Source organism: Ambystoma mexicanum, chromosome 1q, assembly GCF_040938575.1.
Source record: "Ambystoma mexicanum isolate Mex_15411 chromosome 1q, UKY_AmexF1_1, whole genome shotgun sequence".
Lineage (NCBI taxonomy): Eukaryota > Metazoa > Chordata > Amphibia > Caudata > Ambystomatidae > Ambystoma > Ambystoma mexicanum.
The window spans coordinates 570,910,302-570,927,991 of record NC_090922.1 but is presented as its reverse complement, the minus strand read 5'-3'; the positions used below and the strand labels follow the sequence as shown (position 1 = coordinate 570,927,991).

The following is a 17,690-nucleotide window of genomic DNA, read 5'->3' as shown; positions in this document are numbered from 1 at the left end:
TTGGTACTCTTGGATGCCTGTATTGTGCACTACTGAGGCTATGGACATAGCCTGCGGTACCAAAAAATAGACAATAGTTGGTAGAACACATCCACTGCCACAGCCATAAATGGGTGATTGTCTATGCGACTGAAAAGTGACAGGAGTAGAGAGAAGGGGGGGATACTAGGTATCCCTTTGGCACTCCACTGAAGGTGGTGTTTGCCAATCTCTCAGACTAAAGAGTTTTGGGAGAGATACTAAGCATCTCTCTATCCCTGAGAACTGTAGTTACTTGGGGATATTACAAAAGAATCTTAAAGGATGACCCAGAGGGTCCGTAGCAACACTACCCATAAGGAGATTTGTGCTGCAGTAGGAAAATACAGATGCCTTTAAGAGCTATGGAGCAGACAGACTCCATAGTATAGGTAAAATACAAAGAATAGAGTTCCAAAAGACAGAGCCTAAAAGCATGAAATTAGTGGAAAAAGGCTCCACTCATTTAAGATTTCAAGAAAAAGGTCCAGAAGCCCAGCAAAAAGTGCTGGGTGCCTCACTGGGAGAGGGGATGAAGCATAATAATGATACATCTCCCTAACACTCCACAGTGCAGGTTCCATCACATAGATCTGGTGCTGGCCAAATGCGGACTCCCCTGTCATTGTCTTACACCAACCAAAAAGAAAAAAAAAAAAAAATCTTTCTCATGAGTGCTTAATGTGTCATTTCCAGACCTTTTCAAGACCAAGCTGTTATAGTCAAAAGAGCCGATTATTGAGACACACAGATGGGCACAGACAGGTGGGGGCACACACACGCGCACGCACACATATGCGCACGCACACATATGCACACGCACGCACACATATGCACACGCACGCACACATATGCACACATATATACACACACCGACACTCCACAGGTCAACGATGTCACCTCCTAGGTAAAAGCTGGGAAGCCGACATCCCTTCCTGATCGCATGGAACTAGAATCTCACAAATGGTCACACCTCAACCAAAACCCACATATTTAAGATATCGAAAAAGCATACTGGTACTTGACTCCATGTTAGGCTAGCTCAAATAATTGAGCTACTTAGCCTCCTTTTGTGGATCTCCAGATGGAAGGTTCAGAGGTATTGTGCCCACCTGCCTGACTGCAGGACTGTATCGTGCTTCCATTGTTTACCTTTGTCTCCAGAAATGGATCTCTGAGGACTCTCTGATTTGGTTGTCATAAGGATGACACTAAAAGGTGTCCCAAAAAGGATTCCTGAAAGAAAGAAGACTCAGGATTCTCCTTGGTTCCCTCCCAGTACCACGGTTTGGCTTTCCCTGATTAATGTAGAACTGGGACAGTGTAAGAACGCTGTCAGGGGAACCAATAACTAGATGAACACAGTGGCAGGATCACAATTATGGAATGCGGGGTACCCCCACGTGTGTTTGGCTGGAGGTAATGCTGGTAAACTCCAAAAGGATAACAGACTGCAGGCAGGACAAAAGGCAGGGGATGGCAGAAAACTGGCAGGCAGACAAAATGGCCGGCAGGGACAGACTGCAAGCAAAAGCAGGACAAAAGGAAGGAAGGAAGGTTTAAGTAGATTCTGGCGTGCCCTGGGGAGGACGTGCTACCATGGCAACCAGAAGTCCTCGGCCAATGGGGTGCGCCTGTTGCCAGCACAGTACCCGGCCTCCCGTCGCCGAGTCTGTATGTCGCTACGAGGAGCCAAAGCCTCTCAGCGAGAATGCCAGCGGAGGTACAAGCGCCACCCGGCAACAGGTAGGCGGTATGCCGTGTGTCACACGGCAGGCATGATATAAACCCACAATCGGGCAAATGTCTGTTCATCAACTCAAGATCCTGAGCTGGCATGAGATGGAGTGGGCCCAAAGATACTCATTGCCTATGACTACCCACATCATTGACCCTAATAATTCTGCACCATAACACTTCATTGCGAGTCATGGTGAACCATTGGCCCCCAACCCCAATTGGAAGAGATTGAGAGAGGCAGTGGGCATCAAACCCCTGCCTCTACAATACTGAACAGGCATCATACTTGGACTAAGATATCCCCTCAACAAATCTGGACTGATCGGACATGGGGAAGGGCCTGTAGGTACTCCAAACCCCTGTCAGGACCACTTGCCTCACCACTCCCACTTTCTAACTGATGGGAGAAGGGGGGCACATATACCTTCCTTGCGTGCATGGCAGGGATCACATTGGATACATTCCATACATATTTTGAAAGACCTAAAGAGCAAGGCTGATTCCAGGTTTGCTTGCCTTTCCCTGCCCTCATACAATGACTCCTCAATTTGCCTCTGCCATGTAGCCTGTGACCAGTGTTCCCAATTAAGGAACACAATCAAAAAAGGAATAACATTGCATAATTGTGTATATGACAGTCAAACCTAGAACCTTAATGTATGTGTTGGCTTAAATATATTCTTTGGAAATTATACAGGCTTCATCATTGTTTTATCTCCGTGGATCTTCAAATCCTATGCCATTCATGAAACTGAAGAGCCTAACGTCTCCCAACAAATCCCATAGCCACACCCATGCTGGCCAAGACTAGAGTCAGGAAACCCATTGACATTTGAAATTGAGGAGTGTGACCTGCATGTCTGTCAGGGAGATAGCTGGTCATTGGTAGACTGTGTCTCCATAACATTCTTGGAATCGTCCATTACATTGACATTAAGTGGGACCACATTTCTTTTTTAAAAGCTCCTCCCAAGCAAGCCCTGAAATACTCTTGCCCCTCCCTAAACAATTCATAAGGCCTCCCCTCGTTTTTTGAAATTTGTATTCCTTTAATCATTTTTATATTCATTCCTAATCGATTTCCTTTGACAAACAGATGTAATTGGAGTAAAAAAAGGGTTGCATTTAGTCCTTGCAGCACAACTGCATTTGAATAGAAGGCATCTATTAATTATTTTGATTGGATTGTGTCCTTCCACGTATTCCTTATCTCTGATATATTCCTAAGTCTGCTTGCAGCTTCAGAAACATTTTTCCCATAGTATCGGGCGCTTTGCGTCGTCGAGTCGTGGCCCTTGATGGCCTCCGTCCTGTCCTCGGCTGTGACGTTGATGCTGGTATAAGTAGCTTACGCTGCAACCATTGGATAAGTTCAATTTTTCCGCATTGCTCAGCACACTTCGGAATGGATCATCGCCTCTACAAGTTTTTCCTGCATATTTCAAAATGTTTACATCGAAGACCGGCTTCAAACAGTGTTCCGATTGTGGCGCTTAACTTTCTATTACGGACCCACACCGGACTGTGGTGTCTGGTTGTGGACCACAGAGTCGATGGCTGTGGTTCCTGTCAGTCCATGCCTGTGAAAGCCTCGAGGGACAGTAAGGGGAAACTCGTAGCAGGTAGGCCCCTTTCAAAATCCCCTTCTGCTACTACTCCAAAAAGGAGGTCTTTGGACGACTCCAGGGAGGTTTCCCTGTTGAAAAAGCACTCCAAACATCTAGATCTCAACATCCGTCCTTGTCGTCCTCTCACAAGAAGACGAAGAAACTATACCATAGATCCGGATCTTACAGGACATTCTTACTCTTTTGGAGAAAGGTGCAATAGTCAGCACCTTCTGCGGAGTGGTGTCAAGGCGAAGTCCGTCCCAACGCAGAAGTAGCAAGAACTCCTACCTCCCCTTGACGGTCTTGGCGCCTGGATTAGTTGAAACACAGGACACCGCGACCCCCACGGGGAAAGAGGGTTAGGATCCACGGATTGGATGGGTTTCGGGATTGTAGGGTAACCGGATTGAGGGTTAGGGAGAGGTTATGGATAGGGAAGGTTTTTTTTTGGGGTTGAGTTGCTCCCAGACTCTGACCTTCTGAGTCTGAACTATCTTTCACTTTGGTAGTTGCCTTTTAACGTTTGGGCATTCATTCAGTCATGCATTCTTACCTCTTGCATGCATTACCCCTCAGACTGGACCCCAACACTCTGTTTACCTCATTCACAAGTTTGCTCCAGCCTTGGGTTTCTATAAACACAATATTCTAATCTGGCTTCAATATCCAGTTTCAACTTGACATTAATGTTTGTCCCTATTACATATCACCCAAAGATCTAAAACATAAATTCAAACACAATTCTTTGATCACGTTAATGCACTTAGCTGTAGTTTTCCAGTGCGCTTCTTCCGCCCGCCGGCTCCGCACACTGTGTGTTGCGAAAAAATCAGATCGCTGAAGGTGGCGGTAAACTCCTGACAAAAAAGGAGAAAGTTAGCTTTGCCCTCTCGCGCCTTTTGGCATTTCACAAGTACTCGCAACAGCGAATACGGCATCGAATGGCCCGCAACAGGCAAGCATAACCTTAAGTTTGCACCCGCAACTGGCGAATGCACATCACATGCAGATTTAGTGGGTTAATAGTTAGCGAACTTTCGCGTATCTTCCCCGAAGTTTATAAAGACTTCCTAAATGTCACTGGTAAGCGGAGTCTCTTTCCAGTTTTAATTTCCCTCTGGTTAGCTTTTAAAAGGAAGGCAGTGTACTTATCTTTGGCATCGCGGGGCCTGAAGATGTATCCGGCAGCGAGGGCGGCCCCGCGAGAAGCTTCGCTGGAGCTCCGTCAGATACGTCCTCTCGGCAGCAGAGTCGAGCACGGACAAGCTTTCCGGGATCGCGCATGCGCGGTAGCTTCCTCGCGCATGCGCGTTGCGTCGGGCGTTGTCTTGGGCGTTTACTGGGCTGCCGGAGCTGTAGTTTTAGGCCCGGGGCTGCTGGGAAGCGTAGTCTTCCTTTGGTTCTGCCTCCTGCACACCTTTTACCCCACACCATGTACATCTGCACTGGGGACAAAGGTGACAGGGACTCAGATACGTTCCTCCCACAACCCCTGCAACCACCCTGCCTTTGTTTTGACCTTGGGGGCGTAATGTGGGCCGTGGGTCTATGACAAGTGGAATCAAGGTTGCCACGCTCCCTAATTTCTAATCCCCAAGAACGACCGAGAACTGCGACCCATCTTGGACTTGAGACGCTTGAACAAGTTCCTCAGGAAGGCAGGTTCAGGGTGGTTAACTTTTGCAGATACTTCGTCTCCAGGATTGGTTGGTGTTATTGGACCTTCAGGATGCTTACTTTCATGTGCCAATTCATCACAAACACAGAGAGTACCGGAGGTTTGCAGTTGGCAGTTTTCATTATCAATTTCGGGCTCACCTCTGCCCAGAGGGTCTTCACCAAGCTCAAGGCGGTGGTGGCAGCAAGTCTAAGGAGGGAAGGGATTCACATTTACCCCTACATAGACCATTCGATGATCAGGCTTGTTCTCCCGAACAGGCTCAGGATCATCTCAATCATACTTGCCACTTGCTCCACAGATTGCGCTTCTCCCTGATTTTCAAGAAGTCCCACTTGACATCATCATAGAAGCTTCAGTTTATTGAAGCAATCCTGGATTTGAGGGCCCAACATCTTCGCAGATGGTCCAAAAGTTTCAGGGTGCCCAATATCGCCCGGCATTCGACTTTCTGAGGTTGCTTGGCCTTATGGCATTTTTCTGGTGCCAGAAGCCTGTTTGAGAATTAGGCCCCTTTAGTGGGCCCTCAGATCCCAGTGGTCCCGGTTCACCAGCATGACTGTCTTCTTCAGGTCTTGAACAAGGCCCTCCTGTGGTGGGCCTGTAGAGAGAACATGATGAGAGGAGAGCCCTTTTGGCAACCTTGGTCTGAGATGACAATTGTGAAAGATGCCTCCCTCACAGGGTTGAGAACCCACATGAACGACCTTTCAATCAGCAGTCTTTGGTCTCCATCGGAGTCTAAATGGTATGGTTCATTCATTGCCCATTTTTATTTTTTTTTGCAGATTTTTTAGCCACATTATTATAAATATATATTTTTTGTTTTGGTCACAAAAACCCATTGAACAATAATGGGGGTGGGTGGGTAAAGTGATATAAATGGTAGGGGATTGTGGGGACTAGTTTGTAAATAGCTGGGAAGGGGGGAGTTTGGGGGGGGGGTTCTGCCCCATCCCCACCCCCCAAAGAAATTGAGGTTTTGTGGCAACATATTGGCAGCAAAAAGCAGCGGGGGGGGGGGAAAAACGAGCGATGGAAAGACCTAGAACCGTCCACACTTCACATCACCCTTTTAATCTGACTAGCGCTGATGGCTTTTCTGCCTCTATGCGGGAGAAGGCTGTCCTGATAATGACAGACAATACACTGGCCATGTACTGCCTCAACAAAAGAGGGGCGGTAGGGCCACTGCCTCAGTGCCCAAAACCAGAGCTGCGTCGCTTCTATGCACAAAGAGAAGGAATCTCTCTACTAGCAGTTAATCTATCCGGAGAAGAAGACATAGCAGCAGACTCTCTGAGCAGGCAGAGCACTCTCTTCCACAAGTGGTGAAAGGGGCCCCTAGGGGACCCTGACGTCTATGGAAACAAGGGGGGTCACCACACACGATAGAGACGCCAGACACAAGGTTGTATTCCCAAAGCTAGTGTTTTATTGCAAAGCAAAAGTCTGTTGGCCAACTCGGTCTCACGCCCCGCGACGTGTGTATCTAGACCTCGAGGGACGCAAGAGAGTGAATTACGTACATCAGTTACATATATACAAAATGCATATCAAACAATCAGCTATGACATGGTTAACACCCCCCCCTTTATTGGGTTTCTTCGAACTTGGTGTGATGATGGACATCTCCGACCACTATGACACCTTCAAACATCTATTCTAGTAACAATTTGCAATTTGTGAGTGCGAAGGCATCTTTCGGTTATTGAATAGAACACGCCGCTTCTGTTCTTGGAAGCGAACTACCTACGGGGTCGGGGAGTTACATTCCGGCCCTTGCTATCTATCGGGTGCTATTCGCGTCCTGGGAGCCGACATGCTCTAGCGGGCTCAGCAAAGGGGGGCCGTTAGAACCGCATAATTCAAGCCTTTAGCGGTATTATTCTAACATTTTCTACCATATAACTAGACTGGCTGGCAGCTGTGAAATGATTAAATGCCCTGCAGCTCTGCTTCAAGGCTACATTCGGGAGAGAGCCGGGCATTCTTCTTGGCGCTGCCTACGTTTGTGTTTCAACGAACTCTTGTGATCCTCACGGCCCTGCGGCCTTGTCCTTTTCACATACAGACAACAATGTTCCACAGTCGAGCAGTGTAAGTGGAAAATATACTGCGAAGCAATAGGAACAGAAAGCAATGAGCAATGGTTAGAAAACAAAATGGCGATTCTTGCTACATCAAAATGGCCGTTCATTGGCAAACTCGAAAACCTATATTCTGTCGTATCGTGCATGAGACGGTTGGTCCACGGCCACCAAAATGCGTTTGCGGTCTCAAAGTAGAGGTATCCGTATTTCTAGACTGACAGTGGGAGTTGGTTCAGGAAGTCCTTCTCGAGATCTTTACCCTTTGAGGAATCCCTCAGGTGGATCTGTTCGCATCCAGTGTCAACAGGAAGTGCAACCTATTCTGTTCCAGGGAATTTCCTCAGAGAGGAGCTCTAAGAGACGTGTTCGTAGTGGACTGGGAATTTCCACTTCTGTACGCGTTTCCACCAGTCCCTGTCATTCCTCATGTCATCAGGTGGTTGAAGCAATTGCTCTGGATTGGGCCAGCAAAAACGTGGTACTTGGACCTTCTAGAGATGGCCATCTGAATTGGTCTTTCTGAAGAGGAGGGTCACCTTCATCCAGATATCGTTACTCTGGACCTTCAAGCCTGGTTCCTGAAAGGATAAGATACGAGGATTGGGACGATATAATGGAGGTTTTGCTATCGGCCCGAAGGCCAGCAACAAAATATCTGTACCACTGCCATTGGAACACATTTTGCAGATGGTGCAGAGATGCATGAAAGACTTCTACTTTTTTGCTTAACCTGGCCCGTCAGGGTCTTCAGGCCTCCGCAGTAAAGGGTTATTTGGCAGCGCTTTCTATTTTTAAACATTCGCCTGATTTGGATTCCTATTCCAGGGTTCCTATTGTAGTTCAGTTCTTAAAAGGATTAACAAACATTTTTACCTCGGTTCCATTTATTGTACCGGTTTGGGACTTGAATTTGGTATTAAAATTCCTAATGGGGTGCACCTTTTGAACCCTTACATTCTTGACCACTCAGAATGTTAACCCTTAAGACATTTTTTTGACAGCGTTTACATCAGCCTGCAGAGTCAGTGAGCTTCAAGCTCATTCAGCTAAACCCAGGCCTCCAGATAAGGTGTGTACTAGGCCTTTTTACACATGAAAATCTTGCAAATACTACAACTTTATTATTTTCCTGTGTAAATTTACACAGGTTTAGAGCAGAGGGCAGTGCAAAGGTCAGGTTACTTGACAGAAACCAGAAGGCTTCTCTTGATTTTTATCTACATGGATGTAATTTCAAACCACCTCTGAAACAGAATGTATTTCTCTGAAGCCTTTCAAAAAAAGAAACTGCACACTGTGATAAAAGGAATGGTTTCTATCCATTCAGCTTCAGAAGCACTGTGCATATTTTCCTTGAATGGAAGGATTGTATAATTAATAAAATGGAAAACTAAGTTGCAATTGAGAATAAATATTTTGTAGCAAATTATTCTTTTTTTTTTAACAGTGAAATCAAACCAGTATTGCACAATTGTATTTTTCAGAGTTCCGTTGCTACGTGCATAATCATGCAGAGGTAGATCATTTTTTTACACTTCTAATTAAATGTACACTCTAATTTAAAAACAGTGTGTAAAATGATGAAAGTATAGTTTACATCCATTCAAACTTTCAGTCAATGGGGTACATTACTATAAATGTTCAGTGGCAGCAGCGACGTTGCTCAAGGGTGAGTGATTGTCATTACACCAATCACAGGTGTTCAAGACTACACTTAAAACATCCAAAACCTGACTCTCCAAGAAGTGCAAGCGCTGTTCAAAAAGAAACAAAGGAAAGTTACATTGGTAATTGAAATCGAAGCTCAGCAAAACCTGTCCCTGTGATAATCCAGATAGGTATTTAACTTTATATAGCGCTTCACAAACGGTTCGTCCAACATCTAGGTACTGTGATTATTATACCTCAGTCGATACTCAGTTAACCGACCTCTGAATGATGTTAGCCAATAAGATAGCTCAGCCGGTTGAGTCGCTGTTGCTGAAATCTGTGCATGATCTGTAGGTTGCAGGTTCGAATCCTGGCAAGGCCAACTCAGCCTTTCATCCTTGCGAGGTCGATAAAGTAGTACCGACTTTGGTTTGATGGTAATTGTGATAAATATGTTCTATGTACAGCGCTTTGCCAAAGGCGCTATATAAATAACCATTTGACCATTACATTAGATATAGAATTTAGCAAGAACTGTTGTATCAGAACATTGGCATACCATTAGGTAGTATAATAACTCCTGGAAATGAGGACTTTCATTAAACATCAAAAAACAATTCTGCTATTGAACCTCAAAACACACAATACAATTCATGTTTGCTTTACTATGTAATTGGCTAGGTTTTTTGATTTCAACATTTAAATATATACAGGCGAGATCAAATGGCCAGACCTTAGAGAAAGGTGTATTCGAAGGGATTGTGTCCTCCGACGTATTCCTTATCTTAGATAGAAATCCTTCAGCTTTGCTGGCCTCGGAAAATTTTTTCGCCAGAGGGCGCTGCGCGTCGATGATCGCCGAGTCGATGACCCTCGACGGCCTCCGTGCCGACGTCGACGTCATCCTGCCTATAAAGGCCGCGCGCAGCGTCCGTTGCTCAGTTCCGTTTTTCCGCGCTTCGTTGTGCCTCGGAACACCGTTGCTCAGTTCTCGTCAAGATAACGTATATAATAACTACTATTTACCTCGATATCGATGGCATCCTCCTCCGACCCGACGACCCCTCGGTCCGGTTTCAAAAAGTGCCGAGACTGCGGGAAGAAAATGTCGTTGACGGACCCTCACAGGGTCTGTTTGTGGTGTCTGGGAATCACGCACCAGAGTTCGGAGTGTGAGGAATGCCTTTCCATGACGGCGAAAGCCTTGAAGGAGCGTAGGGGGAAGCTCGAGAGAGGTAGGTCAACTTTAACTTCCTCGAAAGCTTCTTCGGTAGAGTCGAGACGTTCGTCTCCTCACCATAAAAAACACTCTCGATCTAGATCACGAAGTGGCTCCCACCACTCGTCGACATCGAGACACTCGAAGAAGAGACGTAGGAGATCCCCTTCGTCATCTTCGTCGAGTTCTCCTGAGAGAGTTCATTGCCCCACAAAACGCAGCTCGCAAGCTGAGTGGGAGGAATTCAGGAAAAAGATGCTAAGCGTCTTCGAGAAAGCGGCCTCGTCCCCCTCGAAGACAGCTGAGGGTGATACCCCGGGTAAAAAACCCAAAAAATCTAAACGCCGCGAGTCGCAGTACCCGGCGGAAAAGTCAACCCGAAAGCGCCTCGAGCCATCGGGAGATAAAGCATCATCGACGCCATCGTCGAAAACTCCTTCGAAACAGAGGTCGGCGCCATCGACGCCGTTGTCGAAGGATTCATCGGCGCATCAGTCGATCGAGTCGACGCCGACGTCGACGCCGATATCGACGCCGGTGAAGGAAAGAACCACGGCTACTCCACAGCCAACGGTTAGACAAAAGACCTCCGACTCGACGCCGAGAACGTCGACGTCGTTCTCGAGCAGGACTCCGATCCTTTCGAGTTCTTCGAGGCCTAGTACACATTTCTCGACGCTTTTCACGGCGCCTTCGAGTACTTTCACGTCGGTGTCGACGACATCGACGTTTTCAAGGCCTGTGATGATGGCTCCTTCTGCATTGGAAATGGGGTTTATACCATTCCAAAAACCAATGTATCCCCCTTTAACCTCGATTTTTGAGGAAAGGGAGGATTCAGACCAAGATATTGATTTACAGAGGACCACATCACCAGAGCCAGAGACTTTCGCCTCTGAGGAAGGAAGATTAAAAAATCTTCAGGATGCACTTCAGGAAGCTAGTGGCTTGGACACTTCTCCTGAAGCAGAATTTATCAAACCAGACCCAGGAGAACATGCGGAGACTCCATATAGAGCTCTGATGTCTAGAATCATAGAATTTATGGGTTGGTCTGCACCTTCTCCTGCCTTTCAGCAGGATGACCTCACTGACATACTGGACAAGGGCCCACAGGAGGATCCTGTGGTTCCATTTCACTCTGCTCTACAGAGAAGGATTTTGACAAACTGGGAAACGCCAGAAATTATCCCGGCAGTAAATAAAAAACTGTCAACAAAATACAGGGTGGCTAGTTCTGACCCTGAATATTTGTCAAAACACCCTACTCCTGAGAGCTTGGTTGTACAGGCTGCAACCTCATCAGGCAGCACATCTGCATACCCCACTGCTCCGCAGGATAGGGATGACAAAAAGTATGATGCCATGGCTAAGAAGGTTTTTTCTGCCTGTAGCATGGCGTTAAAGTCTATTAACGCGACCTGTACGCTCGCTAGGTTCAGCCACACCCTTTGGGAGTGCGCTTCATCAGCGGCTGACTGCCTCCAAGAAGGAGAGGAAAGGGACGCATTTTTAAACATCATCAGGGATGGTAAAGATGCGATGTGCGAGACCCTACAAACTGGCCTAGATTCTGCTGACAGTATCAGCAGGGCCATGGCGGCAAGTACCACAATCCGCAGGCATGCGTGGTTGAGGAAGTCTGGTTTTGCCTCTGACGTGCAGACCAGGCTTTTGAATATGACCTTTGACGGTTCTACCCTCTTTGGAAAGAAGGCGGATGACAGTTTGGAGAAACTGCAAACGTCCAAGGCAGCAGCCAAGTCATTGGGAGCTGCTATCCGTCAGAATACCTTTCGTCCTTCGGGATCATCGTGGAGAGGACGGTCCTTTCGTTACTATTCCTCATATGGAAGGGGCAGGGGACGACCGGCTCAAAGAGGCCAAGGAAGATTTACCCGTGGTGGACGGGGTAGGGGAAAGAAAGCCGCACCCGCAGGAGCAGGAGCCACTTTACCTTCGGCAACTGCATCAGCCGCTTCAAAACCACTCTGAGGTCTCCCCTCACAGAACACCAGTAGGGGGCAGGTTAACTCACCATCTGACGGAATGGCAGGCTATTACGTCAGATGCTTGGGCTCTGGAGACAGTGGCCCAAGGTTACTGCCTGCCCTTCCTACATATCCCTCAGAGTCATCCACCGGGGAACAACCCTTTGAAGCTTCCAGATCCGCTCCTCTTGCAGGAGGTTTTAGACCTGCTAGAGAAAGGTGCCATAGAACTGGTACCTGTAGCGGAAAGGAACAAGGGTTGGTACTCCCCCTACTTCATAATACCGAAGAAGGACGGAGGACTGAGACCCATCTTAGACTTACGGGAATTGAACAAATTCCTCCGAAAGGACAAGTTCAAGATGGTGACTCTCTCTCAGATCCTTCAGGCCCTCCAGCTTCAGGACTGGTTGGTATCTCTAGACCTCCAGGACGCTTATTTCCATGTGCCGATCCATCCCAGGCACAGGAGATACCTGAGGTTCGCAATTGGCAGCTCTCATTATCAATTTCGAGTTCTGCCATTTGGGCTAACCTCCGCCCCGAGGGTCTTTACCAAGCTAATGTCGGTTGTGGCTGCAAGTCTAAGGAGGGAAGGGATTCATGTCTACCCTTACCTAGACGATTGGTTGATCAGAGCTGTATCTTCGGAACAGGCTCAGAGACAACTAGATTATGTTTGCCACTTCCTTCACAAGCTGGGCTTCTCCCTCAATTTAAAGAAGTCACAGATGATACCATCACAGAGACTCCAATTCATTGGAGCAGTCCTGGACACTTCCCTGGGAAAAGCCTTGCCACCAGAGGTGAGGGCTCGAGATATTCTGCAGATGGTCATCAGATTTCAGAATGCCCAATATCTCCCAGCCTACGACTTTCTGAGGTTGCTAGGCCTCATGGCATCCTGCATATTCCTCGTGCCGGAGGCTCGCCTGAGAATGAGATCCCTCCAGTGGGCACTGAGAACTCAGTGGTCACAGTTCTCAGGAAGGATGACAGATCTCCTTCGGATCCCGGTCAAAGTAGCCCGAGACCTTCAGTGGTGGGCCTGTCGGGAGAACATCCTGAAAGGAGAAATGTTTTGGCAACCATGGCCGGAGATAACAGTAGTCACGGATGCCTCACTCACGGGGTGGGGAGCTCACGCCAACGACTTGACCATCAGCGGTCGTTGGTCTCCATCGGAGTCCAGACTACATATCAACCTGTTGGAGCTGAGAGCCATCAGACTAGCGCTGAAGGCTTTTCTGCCGTCTGTACGGGGAAGAAACGTCCTAATAATGACGGACAATACAGTGGCCATGCACTACCTCAACAAAAGAGGAGGCGTAGGCTCACTACCACTGTGCAGAGAGGCGATGCAGCTCTGGTTTTGGGCAATTCAGGAAGGAATCTCTCTATCGGCAATTCACCTAGCCGGAGAGAAGAACTTGACAGCGGACGCTCTGAGCAGGCAGAGCACAGTCTCTCACGAGTGGGAGATAGCTCAGGAAGTCCTTCAAGAGATCTTCGCCCTTTGGGGAACCCCTCAAGTGGATCTGTTCGCCACCAGTATCAACAGGAAGTGCGACAGATTTTGCTCAAGGGAATTTCCCCCGAGAGGAGCTCTAGGAGATGCGTTCGTAGTGGACTGGGAGTTCCCACTTCTGTACGCGTTCCCTCCGGTCCCTGTCATTCCTCAAATGATCAGGAGGTTGAGAAGGTTTCGGAAGACCATGATCCTAATTGCCCCGGATTGGGCCAGGAGAACGTGGTACCCGGACCTTCTAGACATGTCCATCTGCCCTCCAATTCGACTGCCATACAGAGAGGATCTTCTCTCGCAGAAGGAAGGTCAGGTTCTCCATCCAGCCATCAAGACCCTCAACCTTCACGCTTGGTGTCTGAAAGGTTGAGGTACAAGGATTGGGACCTTCCGGATGATGTTATGGAGGTGTTGCTTTCGGCCAGAAGGCCGGCAACTAAAACTCTATACCGCTGCCGTTGGAACAAATTTTGCAGCTGGTGCAGAGAAAAGAATATTGAACCCTTTTCTTGTGGTACACCTATGGTGTTGTCATTCTTACTTTACCTGGCTAATTCAGGCCTACAGGTTGGCACAATTAAGGGCTATCTTGCAGCGCTATCAATCTTTAAGCGCACTGCAGAGGAGCCTTCATACTTCAAAATTCCATTGGTAATACAATACCTAAAAGGATTAACTAATGTTTATCCCCCGAAACCTTTTCAAGTTCCCTTATGGGATTTAAACCTAATTTTAAACTTCCTAAAGGGTGCCCCTTTTGAACCACTACACTCTTGTTCATTGAAGCTTCTCACCCTCAAAACTGTTTTGCTAATAGCATTGACATCTGCTAGAAGGGTTAGCGAGTTGCAAGCCTTATCGTGTAAACCTCCACATACAATCTTTTACAAGGACAAAGTTGTTCTTCAGGTGAAGCCTAACTTCCTCCCGAAGGTAGTCTCGGAGTTTCACATCACTCAGAAGATTATATTACCTTCTTTCTACCCTCCTCCTCATCCGGGGAAGGAGGAAGAGAGACTGCACAGGCTGGACCCTAAGCGAGCCTTGAGCTTCTATATCAGCAGATTGGCTAAGATCAGACAAGCAGACCAACTCTTTGTAGGTTATGCAGGACATAAGTTGGGCCTTCCAATAACAAAACAAACCATCTCCAGATGGATTATTTTAGCCATTCTGGAGTGCTACAAATTGGCAGGAAAGGAGCCTCCTCAAAATCTAAGGGCTCATTCTACCAGGGGTATCGCAACATCCTCAGCCCTTCAAAGAGGGGTGCCAATTCGAGATATATGTGCGGCTGCCACATGGTCGTCCGCACATACATTTACCAAATTCTATAGCCTGGATTCCTCCTCTAGTCAAGAAACTAGATTCGGCAAGGCTGTGTTACACTCTGTCCATTCTGGAAGGGTAACATAACTTTTATTACTCCCGCCTCCAGTCACAATACCACTGCTATGGGAGTCTATCTAAGATGAGGAATACGTCGGAGGACACAATCCCTTCGAAGAACTAGTTACTCTTACCTTGTAACGTTCTTTCGATGGGATGTTCCTCCGACGTATTCCTTATCGACCCTCCCATCCATCCCCGCAGTATGACTTCCTGTGGGTTTGCAGCCTATGCTCCTTCAAGGTGATTAGTCTAATCCAAAAACATTACTGGGGACTACAAAACGGAACTGAGCAACGGACGCTGCGCGCGGCCTTTATAGGCAGGATGACGTCGACGTCGGCACGGAGGCCGTCGAGGGTCATCGACTCGGCGATCATCGACGCGCAGCGCCCTCTGGCGAAAAAATTTTCCGAGGCCAGCAAAGCTGAAGGATTTCTATCTAAGATAAGGAATACGTCGGAGGAACATCCCATCGAAAGAACGTTACAAGGTAAGAGTAACTAGTTCTTCTGTCACAATGCAGAAAACTGCCGCATAGTAATGATTTCCATATAGTTTTTGCACACGTCAGCTGGATGTCACATACGTTTTACTCCCTTGCAAAGGAGAAAAGTCATTTTTACTCTCTTTAAATCACATTTACTCTCAAAGTTTAAAAATAGGGAGTACAATACTCCCACCTCAAGATCTTATCTGGAGCACTCAACCTTTACAACCTTTCTTAAGGACAAGGTGGTTTTGAGGGTACGTCCTTCTTTCTTAACAAAAGTGGTATCTGAGTTCCATTTGGCTAAAAAAAATACATCGTTTTGTCCGCTTCCTCATCCATCTAAGGTGGAGGAAAGATTAGATCACTTTGTGGACTATTCAGGTCACAAATTGGGACAAGCTGTCGCCAAACAAACCATCTCACGTTGGAAATTCTATGCATTTCAGAATGCTATACATTGGCTGCCAAAGATATACCCGATGGTTTAAAAACGCATTCCACCCGAGGAGTGGCTTCTTCGGCTCTTCAAAGAGGGCTACAGGACATCTGTAGTGCAGCAACTTAGTCCTCTTTGCACACTTTCAGCAAATACTATTGTCTGGACTGTGTTCGGTCAGGAGACAAGATTTGGCAGGGCTGTACTTCGCAGCATTAATCAAAAATACATTATCTATTCCCACCTCCTTCTACATACTGCTTTGGGAGTGTATCAAAGATGAGGAATACATGGACACAATCCAATCGAAGAACAAATTACTTACCCCGTTGATGTTCCTCCCACATAATCCTCTGCGCCCACCCACCCTTCCCTTCTAACTTGCCAAGAATGTCTGTTTTTATACACCTTTCTCTCTTACAACGTCTGGGTCATTCCTTAAACTAGAACTGAGGCAACGGGTGCCACCCAAGCTACTTATACCAGCGTCCACGTCACGGCCGAGGACAGGACGTAGGCTGTCGAGGGCCACGACTTGACGTACGGCACTCAATACTATGGAGAAAAAAGCTGCAAGCAGATTTAGGAATATATCAAAGATGAGAAATACGTGGGGGAACATTCAGTTGAAAGAACATTACCAGGGGTAAGTTATTTGTTGTTCTGCTCTTTTTACACTTTGGAGTGTAAATCTAAATCACTACAAGCAGTACTCTAGGTGTCGTTCGTGTATGAAGGGATAGTTGGGAGATCGCTTCAACAGATATATTAACCAAGTGAGCCATTTCCCTGGTAGTAGTCCTTTTTTCATGTGCTCGCTGGAACGGTATGTTAGGCAATGCACATATCCAAACCTTTCTACCTGTGTGTGGATTATGCCAATACTCGTGAATGCCTTTCCTCTCAGAGGGTGTCATAATGTTGCTCTTATTCCTTGCTTCAATCACTTTTGCAGAAGAGCCATCAGTATGTTCGCTACTGGAGAGGGTTTGCTCACTCAGGAGGACCGGGTCACTAAGGATGGACTGCAGGAAGTCTTTGAGACCAACGTCTTTGGGCATTTTATTCTGGTAAAAACATCTTGATCACTTTTTTCCCCACTGATGTTTAATGGGGGAATTGGGAAGCATGTCATGTAGCATAATGTGACAGTCTGCTCGTGATTTATAGCAGATTGGCTGTTTTCCTTCTGTGTTGTCTCTGTGCTGAATTGTCGCCAAAACAGTCAATCATACATACTTAGTATTGCAAAAGTCCACTAAAGGAATCCATCCCTAAAGCAGCCAGGTCCATGATAAAATAGCCACACTAAATAATGTGATATGTTACTAAGGCCATGAGTAGGTGGCTGATGTAGTTGTAAAAGAAGGGTGTAAAATGGCTATAAGGACAAGTCTCTATCATCGGGTGTGCAGTGTTCTTTTTCAAGGCCCATAGCTACCACGTGGTCTGTGGGCTTGTGTACTTTGTCCAATGACGTCTTTACAGCAACACAAAAGCGAAGTTCTTTGGTTTCCCAAATAGTTCTTCATGTTCAACAGAAGGAAAATGTTGCTCAATCTGGGTTTACTCCAGGAAATGAGTCAGTGCCACAGTCACTCAGTCTGTCTAGTCTAACGGTTTTGTGTCCCCAAACGTTTTTGGTTCCTGATTCAGTCGTCTCCTTCCTGTCCTGTTCTCTGTATGTTCTGGGAGACCCTTTTGTCAGATTTTGGGACCTACGTGTACTGTACCTTAGGCCTGGCTCTATTCTGCAACCTAGTCCCCAGAGCACCCACCAGTTTTTAAACCAATTGCTGTGGTATGCAAGCTGTTCATATCCCTTCTCTTTGTCTGGTGGACCTGACA

General features: G+C 46.9%; 1 protein-coding gene across 3 annotated transcripts in view; it reads left to right on the top strand.

Moving 5' to 3' along the window:
* HSD17B7 (hydroxysteroid 17-beta dehydrogenase 7) overlaps nucleotides 1-17,690 on the top strand; it is a 340,157-nt gene that overhangs the window by 95,382 nt on the left and 227,085 nt on the right. For all 3 annotated transcript variants that reach the window (XM_069641053.1, XM_069641051.1, XM_069641052.1), the window contains one exon: nucleotides 16,798-16,912. In XM_069641053.1, the coding sequence (XP_069497154.1) occupies nucleotides 16,798-16,912 (115 nt within the window). The remainder of the gene's footprint in view (nucleotides 1-16,797; nucleotides 16,913-17,690) is intronic.